General features: G+C 43.2%; 1 protein-coding gene across 1 annotated transcript in view; it reads left to right on the forward strand.

The window, feature by feature from the left end:
• CDH4 (cadherin 4) overlaps positions 1-14,398 on the forward strand; it is a 466,028-nt gene that overhangs the window by 358,738 nt on the left and 92,892 nt on the right. Inside the window, exons 5-6 of the mRNA XM_074920132.1 lie at positions 3,520-3,675; positions 11,112-11,256. Of these exons, the coding sequence (XP_074776233.1) occupies positions 3,520-3,675; positions 11,112-11,256 (301 nt within the window). The remainder of the gene's footprint in view (positions 1-3,519; positions 3,676-11,111; positions 11,257-14,398) is intronic.

The raw sequence follows: 14,398 nt of genomic DNA on the forward strand, positions 1-14,398 counted from the left end.
CATTCATCCTGCTCACATCATCATATGCAGTGTTGTACCGTGCCTGGCACTGAAGAAGCTCAAAGCTCCAAGGGTTCTCCCAGTAAAAAAATGTATAAATGCAGCTAAGGAAAACTATCCTTCTGCCATCTGTTCTGTAACCTGGAACCCTGCATACATCTTGACTGCATTATAAAAGGAAAGATAAACGAAAAAAATGCATGTGTATGTTCTCCAGCCAGAAGATTATCATACAGATATGTTACCGTCTTCTCACTTCCCAGGCGTAAAAGGAAAAAGCAACTCTTTCCTGAGCCAGTAAATTCCCCCAACCAGTAATTTTTTTCTCCTGATGTAGTGAGCTCCCTGGGAATAGAGGTTTTTTAATTCTTAGTATTATTATTATTATGGTAAACTGCTCTAGGAATGGTTTCAACAAAAGAAGTAAACCTTACATTGTATTCAGATAATGTTCTTAACTTCTCAACAAGATTTACTAAATTGCACCCTGGGAATTATGCAAATGAAACCTTTGGTCAAAATGTTACAGGATTACTGAAAAAAAAAAAAATTTTTTTAAATCTCATTAACAGTGCTAAATTACATGTTCCAATATAAAAAGCATGTGCCTTTGTGCGATTAATATCTCCCTGGTAGTAATACGTACTATGCTTCATTGTCAGTGGTCTTTGCAACTTTCTGTGACAAGTGCTACTTCTTATGTGATTTTTTTCTGAATGTTTTACATCCTTATATTCTTACTGGAAATGGAATTAAGTACAGGTGACAAGCAAAACATTAGAGTATGATGGCAATTAACAACAAATAATGAATCATTGCTGAATATTTGCAACATATTTCCCCCTATCTTTCTTTTGCTCAATGCAGTGTAACTAGCTCATGGATTTTTCTTAGTATAATTGGGTAAGATGATGTATTTCATCTCCTAGATCTGCAATGATTTACATACAGACAGCTTAGACCCTATTAATGCTAATAAAAGTGCTGCAAGGACATCCTATAGCATACACTTTATTAAACTGTACATAGCTTTCTTAGAGAGCTTCTGTTTATCTGCATTTCCTGAAAATAAAATATAGTGCCTTCAGCACCGAATATTTAAATCCATCCTCCTTTTCCCTGTTTCTGTCTGTCTCTATGCATTTGTAATGCTTCTATCACAATGGGATCTGGGTACTATATGCAACAGGAAATAGCAGGAAAATGTCCACAAAGAAGTAACAGGCTCTTCCCTTCTGTGATTCAGGTTAAAATTGCTTCCATTTTAGTTCCTTGGAGAGAGACTGGTTTTGGTGCTTGTGCTCTGGTTACAGCCACAGTTGAGCCACGTTGGGCCTGGGGCGAGCCAGGTCCTGTGTTTCAGCGAGCAGAAAGACAGGAAGAGTGCAGATACCTTGGATTTGCTTGGTTGGTTTCTTTCTTCCACATTTGTTAAGGAAAAACTTTGTTGAGGGCGAAGGGCTGGTTTTACCCTGCTACATTACAGGTCCTTTGGAGCTGTTGTGAAACACATTGATAAAGACAGACACGCAACTGTGCATCCCACATCACCCTTTTTAATTTCTAACGTGGGAACCCCACACTGGCTCGAAGCTAGAGGTCCAGTGGTGGCTTCCTACATCTTCACTTACATTAAGCCTAGCTACAAATGTCTACGTAGCAGGTTAGAGCTGTAACTCCCTCACCTGAGCTACACATTTTCACAGACATTCATAGGAATTCAATTTTCAGCCCTTTCCACCTGGCAGCGTGAAAGCTGACTTTCTGAAAATGGGAACTGTGGACTTCAGTTATTGAACTAGTGAGTCACTTGCTGTCATTAAAACCACAGTCGTGCAAGCAAAGTCATGATTTTAATAGACTCTTTTTCACCCACAGATTTGCTAATGAAAATTGGATTCATGCTTGTCTACTTGGGTCTCTATTACGAATACCCACTGGGCCCACAAAAACCTGTAGAAACTATTGTGTGCAGCATGAGGGCACTTTCACAGTGTCCCCAGTACCTCTTTTAAGTGATTATACCAGTGTAAGTCCAATCAGTTTCCCTTGGTACTAATAGCCTAAACAAGCAGTGAATCCCGTAAAGAAAAGACAGATGAAACTGTCTCTATTCCCTGACCTTCAGCTCCAGAAGTGTAGGTGCAGCACGAATCAATCCTGGCAGTGTCTAGTAATAACTGACATTATTAGCCGTTAACGGGAGGAGACTATTTGGTGGAGGCAGCACAAAGAAAACAGTGTACAAACTTGGTAATGATCTGGACAAAGGCATCAAAAGAGATTCTCAGCACCAGGGGATCTGATATTATTCTGCACCAACACGTTCAGCCCCTTGTCAGCCTCCCGTGTCAGGAGAGGAAGAAATAACGGTAGGTCACATGCGGGAGGAGTGTGAGTGCAGCCCACAGCCCCATCCCAGTTCCTTTGCCTGACAAGAGAAGCCTCCCCTTCCCTTGGGAAATGACATTCGCTCCCCAAACTGGGGCTGTTTTGGGGGGTGCAGCAGCCTCCCTGCATCCCACTGAGCCCACTTGGGCTCCTCCGAGCCCGCAGCTGCCGCAGCAGAGATGCTAACATGCACTCAGCTACGAGATTTCTATTATCTTCCCACTACTTTGTTGTATTCATAGACCTGTTAGCGAGAAATTTATGCACGTCGCTTTTACACTGCCAAGACAGTTTGTGATGGTGCGGGGGGTGGTAATTTATTTGTACCTTGCACTTTCTTTCAGGAATAGTCATGCTGTTGCAAGAACTTCTTTCAGCATTTGATCAGAAAATTAAATTTGGGTTTAAAGAGATAGTCAGGGTTGCTAGGACAACATATTAACCTCCCTTCTTTATTTTCTCGGCTCTGTATCCAAGGTTCATGTAATTTGTCATGCTGTATTCAGTTTGTGGTGGTGTTCTCAAGGTATAGGAGGCAAGGGGTTTCAAAAGCAATGTGCCAAACATGCTTTTCCTCAACATAGTGAAATGAAATGGTAACATCCCACTGGGCATTCCCGGCCCTTGCCTTGTTGAGCCAGCAGGGTTGGAAAAAGGGGGAGAAAAACAGCCCTGTTCTTCAAATTTCTTGGGAGTATTTGTGTGCACAGTCACAGGGACGGAGAACAAGATGTGGGAGCCTGCAGACAGCATTTTCAGAAGTGATTAATGGCTGGGAGACTCTGGGTATAGCTGAACAATTTGGACACTTTAAGGAGCCTAGGGTTTCAGTAACATGTAAACAGCATTTTTTGTGCATATAGATTCTTCCACATCTAAGGCAAAAAGTCAGAATTTCAATGATTCCTGGAGAATCATCATGAATAAAAGAGGAGAGAAATAGCTGCAAATATGTGGAATACACTTTTCCTGGCTTTTCCCCAAACCTTTGGCGTACAGCTCCCTTGTCAAAATTGACAGCAGTATTACATTTATGCAGCTTTCAGGCTCAGATCTTTAAAGTTGTTTAAACATCCATATGGCTTTTGTCCAAAACTTACCAATTGCTGTCTTTGTTATTTCACCCAGATTCGTTCCGATAAGGACAAAGAGATCCATATCAGATACAGCATCACTGGAGTGGGAGCTGACCAGCCGCCGATGGAAGTCTTCAGCATTGACCCTGTGTCTGGCAGGATGTACGTGACTCGTCCGATGGACAGAGAGGAAAGAGCTTCCTACCATGTAAGCATAAAACATCTTGAGCTTTATCTAGGTTCAGAAGCTCAAAGCAAAACTCTACCAGAATTGCTGGGCTCAAGAAAGGACACACAGCTTTGAGAAGAGCAGAGTTTTTCTTCATAATCACAGCCCGGTTCATGGTTTGGACTGGCTCCCTGTGTCAGCAGAGACCAGAGGAGCTGACTGAACAGCAGTGCTTGGGCTTAACTAACACTGAGTCTTAGTCTAACTCTGCCGGAGCAGCTGTCTGTGTATGGACAGGCTGGATTTGTTTCTGCTTTCCTTTAGTGTAACCTGCTCTTCTAAATCAGCCAAACCAGTGCAAAGTGGCGTTAAACCGATGTCCTTTTCAGACACAGAGTCATTTGTTTAAAGTGGTGCAACTTCACGCTGCTTATTAAATCCAGGCAAATTTGTGTGTGGACTGAACCCCCCAAAACCATGAGAGGCCAATTGCTACATTAGCATGTCTTGGGAAATTACTAATTTAAGAATCATTACTGCAGCTAAACATGCAATAATTGGTATAGTCATTTTTCATTTTAAATCACTAGGAGATGTTCAGGCAATATGATGGGGGCGTGTCAGATAGGGTTTTAAGTATGCAGATAGGCTAGTATTAAATATGAGGAAATTAATTAAGATTAATTACACTCAAAAGTGATGCCTCATGCTATCCTAGTTCATAAAACGCTCTACCTGCAGAATGCTTAGGGTGTAATTGGCTGTTATGTTTTGATATAAATCCTAGCCCCTATATTGCACAGTGTAATTGCACAGCAGATACAGTCCCACAAATTGCTAAAAAAAACGCGTTGCGCCTTGCATGATAGCCCTGCAAAATTTCACTTTCTGCGTCTACACTTCAGTTCTCTCCTGGAGTGGTGGTGAAAAGTGGTTTCATGGATTGCTTTGTATCAGCATTAGCCACGTCTATCGGCATCGTAATAGCCGTTCCCAGGGATGCTGTAATGTCAGTGAAACGGTGTGGGTCACTTCCACTGACACCATATTCCTAACTGCGCCGTCAGAGATGCACATTCTGTCAGCTTTATCAGGCATCCAGTTAACCATGTTGACACAGCTTCTGGACTGGGGTGGAAGGATAAAGAAAATAGATTACCTCTTTAGTTGGGTGGAAAAAGAGATTTCCCTTGGGTAAAGGAAGATCCGAAGGAAAATTATTTTATCCGCTGTGAACAAGAACAATTATTTTGTTTGCTGTGCCTAGGAAAATATGAAGGGAGGTTGTTTTGACAAAGGAATATTTGAGATACAGTGTGTGTCATCTCAGCATTGTTGATATTGTTTCAGCGGTGCCAGGTTATTATAACAGTGTAGTCAATAATACAATACACAAGTTAACACTTTTGATGGAGCCACTGTGATGTCTGCTGTCAGACACTCTTAGTCAAAAACACAAGACAAAAAAGATTTCGTCCTCCGTCATAACAAATCATTTGCCCCCTAACAACAAACTTAACCTGCCGGTTACAGTGACTTCAGTAAACTGAATTGTCACCTTGGCAAAGGTGACTGGATAAATCTGTCTTGTACACACTGCAGGATTTCCAGCCTTTTCTGTTCCTTGCAGAAACCTTGAGCTAGCAACATCCATATGTAGATAAGCGTATTCACACTCTGAAAATTACAGGAAGATATAGAGAGTGAATAACTGATAAATATGAGATCTTATAGACAGGAGTAGTGAGTGATAAGAAATCTTTGTTAGCAGAACAGTAGAAAGTGATGGAGAACATTTTAAGTCATGGCTATAAACAGCCTGTAGATCCTTCAGCCTCAGTAGCAATAGGTTGATGATTTATTGAACCGTCAATTGTTCATTTAATAACCCTTTACAAAGCATTTAATAAATACACCATGCAGAAAGCAATGACCCAAACACTAGTGCAGAAACTTACAGTAGGAATGGACAATCCTAGAAACTGGAAAAAAATTAGGGCAGCTTCCAGAAAGAAGACACAGTCCAAAATCTTGGCCGTTGCAAGTTTTGGAGAAGTCAGTGAATTCATGCCACTTCGTATAGCTGAGTTTCTAATGGAAAGGAAAAGCAGACTTGGAGCCAGGCTTATATCAAGTACTAGAAGAGCGGTGACTGAGGTGTAGGCTTGGATCTGAACTGTAGAGCTTGGCCATCTTTAAATTGGTTTGACATCTGCTGTAGAGTTTTCTGTAGCTTAATTCTTCAGCTGGGGTAAAGGATGTCGGTGGAGCTACAAGGCACCGTCCCTGGTCCCTTTTACCCAGTAGGACATGTGCTTCTTGTCCGACACGGGCTTGCTGCACTGGCTGAAGATGGGTGCATTTATACAGCCTCAGGTTCTCTGCAGTCCTAAACAGAACAAAGTCTTTTCAGCATCTCTGTCATTGTCAAGTGTTGTCCTTGCTGTTTTCATTCCCAGGTAATCTAAAAACTAATTATAAAAAAATGATAATAATTTGCAAGTGGTTTTGAGGCTACATATGAAGAGTTCTGTTTCATTAACTCCCACATTTTCAACACATATTTTCTTATGCATAATTATCTGTATTGCTTCAGGACTACCATTTTTAAAATACTAGTGTTTTAACTCTCCCCACATTTAGCAAGCCATTTGTCTGATGAAACCTATCTTTTTCCCTAAGGTGAAACAGATTTTTTCTAATTAGATTGGGAGTTCTGTAGCAGAACTTCCCCCTGTTTTCAAGATCATTCTTGAACTTTTAGGGAGGATCATTCCGAGCTTGATGTATGCAGAGATGTATGTGCCTCTGGGACTCACGCTGTCTGCCCAGGCACGGCATGTGCTGGCGTTCCTGCATTAACCTCCCAGCACAACTGGCACTGGTAGTGATCCCAGGTTCAGCTGTATTTTGGCCTCATCTGTTTTCTCATCTGCGCCACAAACCAGAGTACAAACCCTCCAGGGACCTTACAGACATCCCAGATGCAGAGTCAGCTGCAAATATGAGCAGTAAAAATGAGAAGGGCTTTGCCACCACTTAACCAACACCACGCTGCGGTGCAGAACTGCACGTGTTGCACTGAGCGATGCTGGGGGGGCCAGTCCAGCACCTTTAGAGCTCATGTGGGGGGCCCAGCCTCGGGGCACACTCCCAGCACAAGCGTGAGCTCATTCCCCCCATCTTGCTGCCATCACACTGTGGCAGGCGTGTGTTGTTGCATGTCCCCTTGTAGTCAGCCTTTAGTGTTTATTGCATGCCAAATAAGTTTCAGCAGGTAGTAATATTTAATATGCATGAGTTCTCTTGGCCTTATTTAACTGCGTTCCCAAAGTCCCATTTGCACTGCTGACAGAATTAGTGACTCTGAACATCTTTTCTGATCCAGACACTGGTTTCATATCAAGCTGCAGTTAGGCCTGGCAAGTAAAGGGATAGTAAATTGGCAGGTTAGTTTTCCAAGATATTTTTCAAGCTCTGTTTTCAAAAGACATCAACATAAATGTGTCAATAAGTAGTCATTGCTTATGATACTCAAGCAATGTGAATTATGGGGAAACTTCGAAGCAAGTCCTGATCCAGTCCCAGACACGTATACTCCTTCAGCATCAGACTGATGAAATACTGTCTCAGAAGTGGCTGGAGCAGAACTGGTGGGTTATAGTCTGAGTAGGAGTTGTTTGAAGTGCAAGCAAACAAAAAAGTTTTTTTTTAAATTAAGGGATACAAGAGCTAATTCCAGTATTTTGAACCAAGTTCTAGTGAGTAATGCCAGCCATTTGTGTCACAATACTCTAATTTGAACTTTAAATCACAATTAAGAGCACACAAATTAGGCATGGCATTGTATGCTTATTGCTTAAAGGCTCTGTCACTGATTGATAATGTATATTTGTATTAGTAGTATTAGTGCATAAGTAATATTCATATTTAACACAATTCACTGTGTTGACTTTGACTAACTACCTTCAGATATCACCAGCCTCCAGTGTAATCAATAATCATGATACTGAATCATTTGTATGCCAACAGCTACATTTACACTGGAAACTGTCAGTAGAAAAACCTCGGAGACCTGTGGTAGCTGCTGCTGAATATGATAGCAATAATTGTCATACTTTTAAACAATATTTGTTAAAGAATATTGAGCCAGTTCCTTGGCTGGTGTACAGCAGGGCGATACAGCAGCTAGAGATTAGCTGGCTACCTGTATTAATTCTTCAGAATCCTCTGCAAGGTATTTAATTAGATTTTATTTATTCCTTCTCTACTCCTGTCATGTTCCTCCCTCCTGGGGACACTGTAAATATTTCAGACCAACTTTATAAATGTTTCTTAACTGTGTCTCCAGCGCGCCACCAGCTTCCATTTGAACACTCATGCGTGACCTGCGTCTGGCATGTGGCCCGTGTGTGGCCCAGGTTGTGCTCACCAGCCTTTTCACTGGTGTTTTTTCCAACTCTAAATGACATGTGTGTCTGACAGAGCACGGTCATCACCTTTTGTGCCTTTCCCCATGCTGCAAAGCACTTACGTGCATCTGCTTTTCATCTCATCCATCACTCTACCACCAAAACACCCACTTGGTCACATGTGGGAGCAGATGGCGGCCTGAGCCGCAGAGCACCATGTCAGGCTGCCCCTCGCACAGATGAGCCCTCTCTCAGCACCTGAAGATTGACTCCAGAACAAAGTGTGCTGTCCGTCTTGAGGATGCCTCATAAACACAAAGAGTAGGGCAGGAGAACAAGGGAGAAGATGAATTAAGGAAGGGAAGTGTAGTATCTGATCTGCCTTGGAGATACAAGTGGTTTCCCAGTGGACAGATTGCCCCTCTGGAGTCCCTCCTTCCTTTGCTTTCTCCACGGGGAATGGTCCCTAACAAGGAATCATCTCTAATGAGGAAGAGCTCCCATGGAGCTGTGTTGAGATTCAACCCTCTGGCTCAAGCCTCTCTTGTCCCTCTGCTGTGGTTGGCACTGACCACAGGGGAACAACGTGTTGTGGAAGGATACGGAGGCGTTGGCACATGAGAATTGTTAAAAGAATACGAATAGAGAAAATGCATGCAAGCAACCCCAAGAGGAAAAGTTCATTGAAATCAGGCAGAAAAAGGAGCGGGAGGGAGAAGAGGGGTGTGAAGGAAGGGCAGCAGGACCAGCTGTGTTGGAGAGCAGAGGGAGAGCAGCTCTGGACGCCCAGATACCAGCGCAGTCCAGGACATACAGGCGCAGGGTGTGCTGGGCTGGGCCGGGGGAGCAGGTCCCATCCTTCTGGCTGCCCAAAACCTGTGAGGCACTAGTGCCCGTGTCCCCAGGCACTGTCCTCCCTCCCATAACTCAGCCCATGTGCTGGTGCTGGGCTCAGGGCGGAGGTGACACTTGTGCATGTCACCGCAGGTTTGATGATATTCCTGCTGTCTTGTTTATTGAATCTTTTTTTCCTCGAGTGCAGGCAGTAACGCATTTGTGGGTGTATGTGCTCAGTGAGTGCAACAAGCAGATAGATGTGCATTGCTGAGAAATCCCTTTCTCCTGGAGGTCTCAAACAAAAGCTATCAAATGTAATTAAAAATTTGCAGGGGGAGAGTCAGATCTGAGGGGGAAGATACCAGCTTTGCTCTCTGCTTTATCTCTGAATGGAGCCATTTCCTCTGCTGGAAATGCTGCAAGAGAGAGCCCAGTGCTGCCTCAGTTTGAAGATAATAACTTTAATTTTAGCTCCGAATTACTTTTTTTCAAAAGCAGTCTGACCTCTGACTGCTAAAGTTATTGAATTGCTACATCTGACGTGACGAAGGATATCTCAACAGGTGGGAGTCTAAGTGGTTTGTATGCAGGCAAGAAATGCAGATATTAAGAGCATTATAAGTCATGAAATACAAATGGTACATCCTGTACTGAAAACGAAGCTGGACGTCTTCGGTCTTTAAAGAAAAAGTGCTGCTTAACTTCCTTTAAAAAAAAAATGTTTTTCTCCCAGCTCATTTCACATGGCAGTTTGTTCTCTCTGCTTGATTAAATGTTAATCCAGCCCATCCTAATAGCGTGCAGTTTCTTTTGGTAAGCTCTGGACTTCTGAACACCATACATGAAGGAGAAAGTTGCATCAATCACAGGCACGGCGAGAGCAAAAGACGGAAACCAGTGCTAATGCAATTAGCACATTTATTTCTCATGCATCAGAGGAGCTGGAGACCTCCTTGGCACAGGAGCTCCCACTCTCAGCAGCAGCACGGTGGCCCAGGGAGCTGCAGGGAGGGACCGGAGGGTTTGATCCCTCTGAAGGCACGGGCTGGTGTGTCTCCTGTCCCTCAGCCCCGCTCTTCCAGCCAGCCCTTGCACCAAGCTGATGCCCTCCGCAGGCTCCATTCGTCCTCCCGCCGGCCCTGCGGGATGTCACGCAGCCGTCCCGAGCCCCGTCCCCGATTCTCGTGGCGCTGGGGAGGTTCAGCAGGGCTCACAGGTGCTGAAATGAAGAGGGGTGAAACCAGAATCGGCAGCGCTCACACCGGGGCGAGGCCCCTGCGCTGCCCAGCCATCGTCAGGAGCCGTGCAGCCCTTTCCTCGCTCGTCTGGGGGCTTTTCTGAAGCCGACACTGGCAGCTCCATTCAGCGCACACACCATTTAGAGTAGCCATCTGTTCCCTTTAATGAGAAAGCTATCCATTTTTTTCACCTGATTACTGATTGTTCCAGACTATTGTTGATGGCTTTGTTTTATTAATTACTCATTTTTGACATGCCGTATCTGTCCCTTTTGTTCAGAAAACAGATGCTCTTGTTTTCGAGCATTATTACTGATGGTTATTGCTAATAAGATAAAGCTGCAGTTCCACTTTAACTGAGGACTTAACACTGTGGCTCTGGTTATTGTAATGCTTCATCACTGGATATTTTAGTCAAGCCTGAGAAAAATACTTCATTCTTAATGCCACAGGGGCTCCCACCATTTGAAGGAAAGTGACTTTTTTTATGTCTTTTGGTGTATAGAGCAGTGGGGTCAGTAGCTGTTGCTGTTCCTAGAGACCGAGATTAAACAAAGAACAAACAATACTAATGTCGTGCTGAAATCTGTTCGCTTATTAATCCCTGTTATTGTGGGTATGAAAGGCTGCAGGTTCCCATAAGAAACCTCTCAAGTCAAACTCATTTCCTCACTGTATTTGGAACTAAGCAAAATTTGCTTTTCAGATTGTCAGACAAGGTTCACCATGTCTTAAAAATTAAAGTCTTTCCACTGACAATTGCTGTTTTAAAATATTATTTCAATATTATGCTAAGCCTTGAAAAACTGCCTCTGTGTGTAGAGTCTAGATGGAAACCACGTCACTGCTTTCTGCTGGAATTAGATACTCGCTCAGTTCAATTTTGAGAGAGTATTTATGAGGTGAAGTCATTTCTTAGAAAACATGGTCTCTTATTCTGCAACAAACCCAATTGCTGATACTATGCTTTCATTGTGTTTATTCTCAGCTCCGGGCTCACGCAGTGGATATGAATGGAAACAAGGTGGAGAATCCTATTGACCTTTACATCTATGTGATTGATATGAATGACAACAGACCGGAGTTTATAAACCAAGTCTATAATGGATCTGTTGATGAAGGCTCTAAACCAGGTACAGTTGAAAAAAAGTCTTAAAGTTATCACAGGCTTTCAACCATCAGTCTGGCATGGTGGCTTTGGCTTCTCTTGAAATAGAGGGAATGTAGGAGAGGATTGCTGTTGCTGACTCTTTGTGAAGACTGATGGAGGTGAGAACAATCTAGCTGGTATCTCTTTCTCTGGATGCAGAGGGAGTGCAGACTTGGATTAGAGGGCACCTGGGTCCTGGTGGTCCCTTCCTAGATACGGAATTTGCAAAAGCAGCGGTTTTGTAGAGTAATGCTCTGTATTGCCATTCTCATACGCTCGTTACACATGTACAGGGCTGTTACTCTAACTGCAGAGTGCTGAAAGCCAGGCTAGCAGTGGCCCTTCATTGACCCTGTGCCTGAAATGCTGAATATCTGCCTCCTTGAGATTTAATCCAGTCATTTGCAAACTCAGTATCTGGCACCCAGTCAGCCTCCAAATCGGTCTCTGTCCCAAAGCGTGAAGAAAATACTTTTGTATTTGGGGCCTGATGCAAACCTATTGAAGTGGGAATATTCCCACTGAAATTGCTGGCTCATACTCTGTCCCAAGGACTTTTCTTACAGAGGGTGAAATGTTGAAGAACCCAAACTAGAATTTCAGAAAATTTATGGGTGAAAAATTAGTGAGAGTGTAAGCGATTAGTGAGGGTGTGATGACTTCTATGTGAACATGTTTATATGCATAGAAAAGTAGTTACAGGGGGTCTTTAATGTTTACTTTTCAACTTTATCGTTGATTTGTTATTTAAGTGCAGCGTAACCCTGCAGTTCCCAATATGGTAGCGGGGTTGGTTTCGCTTATTGCTGAGCATAACTAATATAAGTGTATTCATTCTCTGAACGTAAATTATACTGTGAAAACCGCCGCCAGTACTGTGGAAGTCTCCTGAAATCAAAGGCAGATTTTTCCAAGGCACATTTTATCCTCGGTTGTTTGCCGGCTGAGGGGTTAAATACCGCGTGACTTTGTTTTGTGTCAGCAAGCATTTATCACGGCTTCTCCGCTGCCTGAGGTGTCATAGGGAAGTCTCTGGTGGCCACTATTTTTAACAAGGTGATTCGCAGTCGTGATTGATTGTCTTTCCGCATTGTGAGGAATGGGCTGCTGTGGTGACATGTCGTGGGGACAGAACGTGACATTATTTTTGAGGACAGAATAGGTACAGCTCCCTTCCTGATATGCTTTGGGTGGTGGCATACCGGCTTCAAAGTGCTGATCCCAGTCCTGCTCAGTAGACGGGACATGAGAAATCCCTGAGCTGATGGCTCTAATGACATCTTCCTGGAGGATTTTACAGCTTTTGTTTGAAGGCCACTTTGGGGCATATCAAAGTTTGAAGATTGATACAACATTTCCATAGCAAATCAAGTTTCTTACATCTTATTCTAGGACAGATCAATATTCAAAGTGTTCCCAAATGTTTTAACTAGCTCTGTTCATTTGTGTGAAAGAAGCAGTAAATTGCATCCTCTTCTGTCTGAAATCCAGATAAGCCTTTGAGCCATTAAATCAGAATAGGATAACTTTGCCTACAAAATACTTGTGCTTCTGCTTCTACCAGTGATTTTTGGTATTCTGTATCTCAGGCTGGAGTGCTTGCCTTTAAGGCAGGTGGGTAGAAAGCAATCTGGTTTTATTCAAAAGCAATTACATTTGTCTTTGATGTATTTGGGTTTTTTTCCCTCTTTCCTGCTTAATCTGTATTCTTTTAAAGGTTTTTATTAGTATTGAATTTCTGTTCTTTGCTTTTGGAGAACCTCCTGGGAATTTGAGTATCTGAGGCCCTCATTCTATGCGCTTGGCAATAAACACGATGTTGTGTCTTTGAGAAAGTGATAGGTCACAGAGTTACTGTGGATGTCTGCGTGCTCCTCCTTTGCCTCAAAGTTATGTATCCCTGTTTTGTGTAGAGACAAGTCTAGACAATGTATTTAACGAGGGGTAGAACTTTTTTATAGTTCAAGATGCTTCAGAATATTATAATAACTAAGAAGGTACCACACCAGCCACTGCAAGAGATAAAATAGCGGCCAGAATTCATGATTTTTTGTGGCGGTGGTTAACAAATGAAAGACATTGCATATTCTTAGAGGTAACAGCAAAATGTGTTCAGTATTGATTCAGCGGTAAGTTCTGTATGTATATGCATCTACAAATATATAGATGCATATATATGTATATCCATGTATAAAGTACAGATTTGCTTCAAGCAAACTAAAAAATCTTATTATATGTTACAGGAGTTCAGCATTCATTTTCCACTGTTCATTGCTATTGAACTATGCCTGAGGACTGAAAATGCTTCCCTGGATATCCTGTACAGTTGTTATTTCTCGCATCTTCCATATGCCCATTTATGATGGCTGTGATTAAAAATGCAGTATTACTCGATTACCACAGTATCTGAAATGTTCTTAATAATTTTGCACACCTCTTAAGAGAAAAGTAGCTAGAGAATTAGAGTATCCCAAATAAATGCTGACTCTGAGGGCAGCTAGTGTGAGCAGCCAATGACTGACTGAAGTCAGTAGGAATTTTGCCCAGATTTAAAAAAAAAAAAAAAAGGGACATATGGAGCTCAAGCTCTACCCATGGAAATTTTGCAGAGCAAGACCATCAAAAATATGCTGTTGAGCACAGACTGAGCAGGGCACAGTGACCTTGAGCTGCAGGAAAAGCCCCTGTAGGGCTTTAGCAGGATCATAGAGCAGATCCCATTGAAGGTGAACAGGAGAGGGCCCTGCGGGGCGGCACAGCACACCCCGGGGTACGGGGCAGAGCGAAGACGTGCGGAGCATGGGCGCTGCAGGCGGGGCTGTGCCTCCGGAGGATGCTGCACCACGAAGTGCAGCGTGGTCCCCTCTCAGCAGCTGGGATGCGGTGAGCTGGAAGAGAGCAGGAAAAATGCCTGCGGCACGGTGTGATACTGCTGGACGCTTAGCCTCCCACAGAAGAAGCAAGTTTGCTTTAGCCTAAAATACAAATATCCTTCAAAGGGGATTGTCCAAGAGCTGGAAGAATTGGCAGCAATGTGAAGAGACTCATTAGAGACAGTCTGATGGGGTTTAAGTGAAGGGGCTTCCCAGACTGCAGAGCACTCAGACTGCCTGCGTTTCCAAGGA

Source organism: Athene noctua, chromosome 16 (assembly GCF_965140245.1).
Source record: "Athene noctua chromosome 16, bAthNoc1.hap1.1, whole genome shotgun sequence".
NCBI lineage: Eukaryota > Metazoa > Chordata > Aves > Strigiformes > Strigidae > Athene > Athene noctua.